General features: G+C 34.3%; 1 protein-coding gene across 1 annotated transcript; it reads right to left on the reverse strand.

Annotated features, from left to right (window-relative positions):
• Positions 1–1,080: 1,080 nt before the first annotated feature.
• Positions 1,081–2,801, reverse strand: LOC109009674 (transcription factor KUA1-like). Its single transcript, XM_018990250.2, has 3 exons — positions 2,296–2,801; positions 1,650–1,855; positions 1,081–1,531 (listed from the first exon to the last, which is right to left on the reverse strand). The coding sequence occupies exons 1-3, from the start codon at positions 2,606–2,608 to the stop codon at positions 1,373–1,375; spliced, it is 678 nt and encodes a 225-aa protein (XP_018845795.2). The 5' UTR covers positions 2,609–2,801; the 3' UTR covers positions 1,081–1,372.
• Between the last annotated feature and the right edge of the window lie 6,228 nt (positions 2,802–9,029).

Genomic DNA, 9,029 nt, shown 5'->3' on the forward strand with positions numbered 1-9,029 from the left:
GATTCAAGATGGAAGATTATCAATCCGTGAGTACTCCAGTTGAATGCGGAACGAAATTGTCCAAGCATGAAGACGGAGAGAAGGTAGACCCCACAATATTCAAGAGTCTTGTTGGAAGTTTGAGATACTTTCCTTGCACAAGACCAGATATACTTTTTGGAGTTGGACTTGTTAGCCGATATATGGAGTCACCAAGCACAATGCATTTCAAAGCGGCTAAGAGGATTCTATGTTATCTAAAAGATACTATTGATTATGGCCTTGTTTATTCATTTTCTAATGAATTTAAGCTTGTAGGGTATAATGATAGTGATTGGGCCGGAGACTTGGATGAGTGGAAAAGCACTACCGGTTTTGTGTTTTATTTGGGAAATACAACATCTACTTGGAGTTTTAAGAAGCAACCAATTGTGACGCTTTCCACATACAAAGCTGAATATGTTGTTGCGACATCTTGTGTTTGTCATGCAATTTGGTTGAGAAAGTTATTGAAGGAGCTACTCATGCCACAAGTGGAAGCCACAGAGATTTTTGTTGATAACAAGTCAACACTTGCATTGGCGAAAAATCCAGTCTTTCATGATAGAAGCAATCATACTGACACAAGATTTCATTTTCTTCGAGAATGCATTGTCAAGAATGAAGTACAAGTCAAATTTGTGAAGACCCATGGTCAAGTTGCAGATATTGCTCGGAGTTACTAAGAATTAAGTTTAACGATGGGTGTTGAATAATAAACTTAATTTAGTAAATAAAGTTGTCTTTTGGTAGATACATGAACTAGAGTAATTCACTAGTGAAGGTTCATCTTGAAAGAAGTAATTCATGCATTTGGGGATTCATGTATTTGGGGTATTCATGTACTTAGGTATTTGTGTACTAGGGAAGTTTATGTGTTAGAGTAAATGCTAGATGAATCTACAAGCCTATAAATACCCATATATGCATTGGCACAAAGCAAGCCACTTGAGAAGTAATTAACTTAGAGAAATTTCAGAAATAGTCTCTCATCTCTTCCCTCTAGAATAGAATATCAGTTTCTCTCCTTCAACAATATGGGCCATAGATTATTCCAATATATATAAACAGGTGTACCATATTGCAGCATGCATTTCATAGATCATTTATAAACATGTCTTAGTTTTCATATAGTCATCCCTATGCATGGCTCGGCCATTTACAGTACTAGCTACTTCCCCTGAGAACAGAATTTAATTACTTTCTTCCAGAGACATGATCAGAGTTCACATTAGTTGCAAGTATTAGTTCTTAACATGATCATGTTTTGCACTTTGATCAAGAGTACTAGTACATGAAGGGCTAGCTAGCTTTGTCAAACCTGAAGTGGGAAGGCTCAAATAATGCATTATGATCAGAATGGCCAATAATTTCTTCCATTAATTCTGTGTTTCAGTGCTCTGCAGTCAAGTACTGCAGAACTTGTTATCTTCGATGAAGACTCCATTAATGGATCAACAGAAGCTTCAGTACTTGAGGAGTGAATTTGAGGAGTGAATTTGGGCATCCTCACCTGCCAGAATAAGATGAAAACAAATGATTAGGTCAATTTAATTAATTAGAGTTTGCATTTATCACAAAAAAAAAAAAAAAAAAGAGTTAGATCAGCTTAATATAATTCATGCTTGTACATCGAAGAGGCTGGGTCGACTGCGCTTTCTTTTGTTGGGGCAGGTCTTGATCTGTCGAAGAAAATGTTTTTGTGCATGGCTGGCTACTTGTATTGGAGTTCTTGTTGTCACAAAGTTTGTAGAGATGCCCCTCCAATTTCCCTTTCCCAGCTTTTCAAGCCCAACCAGAAAGGCCAGGTGCTCCTCCTCGCTCCAATATTGCACACCTAATTAAAAGTGTTCGTACAATTTTTCACCATACAAAGGGGTTTTAATTATAATTATATGCACATACCTTGAAGAATATATTATTCAAATTAAACATCTTAGGGCATACTAACATGATATTCACAGGAGAGTTTTTAGAAGGTTCCGAAGAAAAATAATATAATGAACACATATTATATACACACACACACACACACATCAATATATATATATATATACAGAGAGAATGAAAATGAACATAGATATAGATCAAGTACTGAAGGAAGAATTACCATAAATCAGAAACAGTTCCAATTCATAGAAAATTAGTGTCTGTATAGTAAATGAGATTCAACACAAGGAAGACTCGTTAAGGGAATGAAAAACTATAAAAAAAATTAGAATCCAGAGAGAGAGAGAGAGAGAAATCTACAGACAGTACTGACAAACTGAAGCTCACCCTTCTTTCTTTTCCGATTTCTTGTGGTGACGACGCCATCAGAGATTAATTCAGTACATTGATCAGGAAATTTTCCGTCCGTAGTAAGGTCAGAAGATGATGATGAAGAGGGTGTAAACCAATTTGACAGGCCATCCATGCTAAAACTCTTCCTCATAACAAAAGACGACGATGCAGAAGAAGAAGAAGAAGAAAGGTCAAGTTGCACACCAAATAGCCTAAAGTACTTATTACCCGTAAGACTCATTTTATGAGTGATGCAAGTCCTTAAATTATGACCCATATCCCCACAGCATGAGCATTTTCTTGCCATTCTCGCTCTCAGAGAAACAAACACTCTTTAAAGCAAGAAAGTGATAAATTACAGACTGCTCTTCTGCTCTTGATCGAACTGACACTACAAGAAAAACAGTCTTTTTCGGTGCCAACAATCACAGGAAATGAGATATAATATCATTGGATTTAATCTTTTCCAGCAATTTTTACTGTGCCAAATGTTTGTTGTAATTTTTTACTCAATTATAAGTTAACCCAGCGAACTGCAAAAATAGAACACATGGCATGTGTGAGGGGGCCGTCCTCGTGAAATTATCTTACGCATGTATATACGTTTAAACATTGCACAGATATATATATGCGAGCCCTAGCCTATCAGTACCTGACATGAATGCATGTATCATATCCATGATACCATGATATGCAGGCATGCATTCATGGCCTACAGCAGATGATGATTATCATGTCGACCAAACCGTAGCGTGTCATGATCATCCACGATATATGCCCTTCACTGCTCATGCATACAAGAAAGATGTTCAGATAATTAATGTCATGTTTCTTTTTTTCCTGTTTTACCTAAATTAAAGAATTAATTTCAGTGAGAAGTAAAGTCAGTTACGTTGAGTTAAAGCATGCAGTAGTAGGTACCGCGCACGTTTTTTTAATGGGGGCGTAAAAACAAAGACATCCTACTCATCAGAGACAGATCGGGCCGGGGGGTTGCTGACGAGGGATCGAAGCAAGCTAGCTAGCTAGCAACATACCAGTACCTCTAGCTGCTGCTTTGAAAGTACGCACTGGGTCAAAGCGATCATGCATGTTATCAATTAATTAATTGTATTAAAATTCAAATTAAACACCATTTAAATGATTAGTTGGACTTCTTTTTGTAAGTATTTTATTAATTGGGATGTTTCCCCAAAATTAGATCATAAATAAATATATATTGGCATGGTAAGATTACAGCACATGCAATATTGAATAATATTGAGTATTTTCCCACGTTCCTGCTAGCTAGCTAGCTGCTTGATCAGCCGCTAATGCTTTGTTTCGCAAGCAAGCTGTCAATAATGCATGCAGGAGATGGAACAGTTCTGCATGGTCCACTAGTCCTATATATCGATTGGGATGTCGGACCACTTGTGTATATTATAGTAAAGCTGCCAGTTTTTGGACGGATATATTAAATTCATGCATGGTTTGAACAAAAGTAGTAGGGCATGCATCCATGTTTTTCTTTTCAATTCATAGCTAGGATTGTCGACCTCGCCTTCTATCTCACTCATGGAGCTAGGTTGACAATTACGAATGGAGGCCTGCAGCTACCTAGGCAATTAGTAGGTGTAGAAGGTCAGCTACAAATACAAAGGCACGCAAGTAGAAGGCGAGGTCGACAAATACAAATGCAAGTAGCAAGTAGGTATAGTTAACTGCTTGTCTTTGCATCTGTACGACGTTTTCGCAATTACGAATGGAGATGCTATTTGTTTTGGACGTGTTTCACCGTCATTATCTCACAGTTACCTGTAATTAAAGAGTATATTATTTAAGAGTTTGATGAAACGTCTCTGATGCCTAAATCGGTGATTGAAAAGTAAATATTTAATATAGATGTACATACCTGGATTCTCCTCTTATATAAATCTTTTGAACCGTTCTCGTTATTTGGGCGATAATGGTTACCCATTATTTGAATTTAAATTTGGATATGAAGGTTCATCTCTTAGAGCACTCTCATTGGATTAGCTAAAGTTAAAGTACATTTTTTATGAATGCAAGATGAATTTAACATTTAGCTATTACATTCACATAAGTTTCTACATTAGAATAGCCATTTTTTCATTATATGATAATAAAATAATATAAGATAAATTTAACTTTGACTATTCACATCAAATCTCTAAATTAGATTATCCATTTATTCATTATATAGTAATGAGTAATTAATAATTTTGAAAATTTTTTAATTTTTTTAATTATGAATTTATTTTATTTTATCATATTTTACTATTCATAATATTATATATTAATTAGTAATTGTATTCTAATTATATTTTTTCAATTGTCATTTAAAATGGAGAGAGAAATAATTGATATTAAAAGGAGAGAGAAATAAATAATATAAAAAGGATTTGATGAATGAATAGTGTGTTCCAAATTTAGAAATTAGTTTGAATATTACTGTAGCTATATTCCAAATATTTGGAATATAGCTAATTCAATGTGAGGAATTTACTGACCTAATAGCTAAATTCTCATTGAATTTAACTTTTAGCTAATCCAATGAGAATGCTCTTAGTAAATTCAAATTATAACCGTTCTTATTTTCTATGACCGCTAGGTGGTTGCCTAGTCGGTATTGACAATAGGCTAGGCCCTCTCGGTATTGATTAAGCTTTTCAGTAATTGGGCAAGTTTCAAGCTTTAAACAAAGGCCCATGCCCATGTGGGGCTAACCGATCAGGATGTCTGTTAGTAAAATACACAATAATATAATAAAAATTACAATGAAATTAATATTTAAACGAAACCAGTTTAGGTTAAGGCACGAAAATCTCGTTCTCTTTAAAGAAATTCAAGCCTTCTGCGGTGTACAAAGTCTTAAATTAACTGGTGCAACAAAACTCCTCTTGACTTGACTCATCTAGGTACAACAGCCCGACTAATCTTCGTATAGCCCAAACCAACTTTACACAAATAATTGAGCTCAAAGCTTCACACCAAAAAAAAAAAAAAAAAAAGCTCTCTTTTACTTGCAATCTCTCGAATACATAAAAACTATCAGATGAAATAGTATGGATTTTTTATACACCACGTCTGACTGAACCAAAGCACCTATTTATAGGCTAGTAAAACTTGCTGATAATTACACTGTGAAGCGACTCATGAAGTAACCGAAGAATTAGACTCTGCATAAGTTAACGCACGAAATAATGATTTGAAACGGCTAAGCCTTAAAACAAAACCGTAGAAAATCATAAATCAAACGTTGAAAATACTATAATGATGAGTTTCTAACTATTTTTCTGTCAGTCAAAAGAAGGCTAACATATATACATGAGTTAAATTCATAGCTGAAAAACTAGCATCTCAATAGCCATAAATGCAATGCATGCCTAGTTAATGAAAACGTACAACACTAAATCAATCAAATTTATTACAAACGGCTTTAGAGATAATTACAAAATATATTAATATAAGAAAATCTGTAACGACATGCAATTAAAAACCTATATTAATGCTTTAACCCAAATGTTGCAATTTAATCGTTACAAAATAAATTTTTATTAAAATGTAACAACAATGTCCTCTCCACTTTTCATGATCATCTTTTTAATCATTATTTTTTTATACATTAAGTATATATGTCAGTGACACAGTGTTATATATATGTAGGCGATGTTAAGTTCTTGTAGTATCCTGCAAGTAGCGCTTTTGAGCAATATATATGCATATTATATTATATATAGACAGATGCTTTTGAGAAATTAGACAGATGCTTTCTGCATGAGAAATTAGACAGATGCTTTCTGCAAGTATATGGCAAGATCGACTTCAGATCATGCCCCATTGTCTTTTGTTTTCAAGGCCTCGAAACTCGTTATGGTCCTTTCTCTTTTTAAGTTTCAGTAAATGTGGGTATCCCATATTAATTTTAGGGACGTGGTAAAAGATACTTGAAATTAATCGGTTGGTACTATGGAGATTTTCGACCTTGCTACTAAGTTGAAAAAATTGAAAATGGTATTGAAAGATTGGAACCGTCGAGTTTTTGGATGCACCGAAACAAATATCCAATCTTTAGAAAATCAAATTGAACAATTAGAAAGACAATTCAAGGATGGGTTTTCAGAAGATACCGAGATGGCTTTATTGGTGGCCAAGGAAGAACTTGCTATTTGGATGCAAAGAGAAGCAACTAGGCTTTCACAACATGTGAAGTTTAGTTGGATGGAAAAAGGACTTCAACTCAGTTCCTTAAAACTTTTGCTTCTTTAGCTAAGCCCATAGTGCACGAAATGAGGTTTCGAGATAGGACTTGTTTGGCTATTCCGGAAGCTATTCATTCAAGTGTTGTGGATTACTTCAGTTCTTTTCTTCGGGCTAGAGCTTGTAAAGATCTTCTAGATTTGTCAATGTTGGTGCAAAATTTAGTTCTTGAGGAGGAAAATGCTAATCTCCTTCAGCTCCATTTGATCTAAGAGGTTAGAGGCTATGTTTTCCATTCCTGTTGATAGTAGCCTAGGCCCATATAGTTTTGGTTCTGGTTTCTATAAATTATGCTGGGATATTGTTGAAGCTGATGTGGTGGCGGCTGTTCAGGAGTATTTTTTTGGAACTCCGATGCCTAGATTTTACTCAGCTTCTTATATTGTTTTCGTTCCGAAAATGCAAAAGCCTACTGGTTTTGATAAGTTTCGCCCTATAAGCCTATGCTCAGTGGTGTACAAGGTTTTTTTCTAAAATATTGGTTTGAAGATTGTCACCCATCTTCTACAAATTTATTTCTCCGAAACAAGGTACCTTTCTTCCTGGTCGTATGAGTGTAGGTGGTTTAATTAGAGATGATGATAAGGGGAATCTTACTTGGGCTTTTGCTAAAGAATTGGGGCATGGCTCTAATAATGAAGCTGAACTCATTACACTTTTCTCTTTTATTGAGTTATTATATTCTTAAGCCAGTGCGTAGAGTACATGATGACCATCCATATGATCACTTAAATGATAATATTTAATTGATTCATAAGATTAAGATTTTAATATTTCTGTTTTAAATTAAATTATGTCCATATTATAAGTACTTTATTAGATCTGTAATACATACCTACTTAAAAAAATCTTAACGAACGTCAGATCATCATGATAAGATCATTCACAAAAAGTGAATGAATGAATGACACCAAACTCTTCATGAATTTATTGGTCCTTTAAGTACTCTTCCATTTTTAACAAGTTCTTTCCTTCGATCTCCATTGGCGCGTAATTAGCATACTTCTAGCTAGGGAAGACAACTTTGTTGCAGATAGTACTCTTGCCAAGTCTAAAGCTGCTAGCTCGATCGTGATTCAACCATTGTTTGTTCTTAATTATAATTATATATATATACACTACAAGAAATTAGACTTTTTCCAGCAATTTTAAGATCGCCGCAACAAAAATCGCCGTAAAAGTCTTTTTTTGCGGCGATTTTTAAATCGCCGAAGAATTCCACCACAAAGTTGACGAATGTTGGAGGAGAATTTACTGTTTATTTTTTGCGGCAGACTTTTGTACCTTTTGCGGCGATTTATATCGTCGTAAAAGAATATTATAACTATAGCAGCTTTTTATTTGCGGCGATTATAAATTCGTCGCAATAGATATTTTTCCCAGCGCTGTACTATAAAATTTGTTTTCATTCGATCCCAACTTCGATCTGTTTTTGTTTTTGTTTAATTTTTACTAAATCATTTAAATGAGCACCTAAGTACTGTACTTAACAGGAATATATAGCTTGCCAATTTGGCCAGTTATACCGATACGTACTCACAAGTAAATAGCCTTCTTATTAACTACGTACGTATTCATGTAATGGTAATAGATGATCACTGCGTAGGTACTGATCAGTGGCATGCGAATTGAGCTAACAGCTAGTTTACTGCAATCGTTTACAATTCTCCAAGTAATTCCGATAGTCTTGATGAGTAGGAGAAAGATAACATTAAATGAGCCCTACAATATTTGTTGTTACTCATGATCATGTAGATGTTTTTAGCAACATTCAATGCTCACGATCTATTAATTATATTAATATATATAGGTCTATCTACTTGTTTTTAGAAACATTCAATGCTCTATTAATATTAATATAGGGTCTATCTACTTCACATGTCTATTTCTATTCTAAGGCCTTCGAATTCATATAAAAACTTAACTAGGGATCTTTTTTTCATTTACATGCTATATATGCTCACTACAAAAAAAAAAAAAGAAGTGATTTTACCCTTTTTCCATGATAAATGCCATAATTATATTTATTGGCGTCACTACAAGAAATAAAGTATTTTCTAGCGCTCAAAATCGTCGCAAATACCCTCAATAATCGTTACATTTGATCCATTTTGGCGATTTTTAATTTGCTGCATTTTCAACGAAATTAAGCCTTCACTTCTTATCAATTTCAACGATAGGCAAAAATCGTCGCAAAAAGATACTATTTTCGACGATTTTAGTCCATCGCAAATGTCCCAAAAAACAACATGAATGGTGTTTCCGTTTACCATTAAATCGTTGAAAAAAGTCAATTGCGGCGATATACATTGTCGCAAAAGGTTAATAAATTGCCGAAAATAAATAGATCTTTTTTTCAAGATTATGAATTATTGTCGTCATTATGTATTTACAGCGGGTAATTGTCGCCAAAATAGAGCTTTTTGTGGCGATATGTGATTGCCGCAAATAAGTTAATGGACGAA

This window comes from Juglans regia, chromosome 6 (assembly GCF_001411555.2).
Source record: "Juglans regia cultivar Chandler chromosome 6, Walnut 2.0, whole genome shotgun sequence".
In the NCBI taxonomy this organism is placed as follows: Eukaryota; Viridiplantae; Streptophyta; class Magnoliopsida; order Fagales; family Juglandaceae; genus Juglans; species Juglans regia.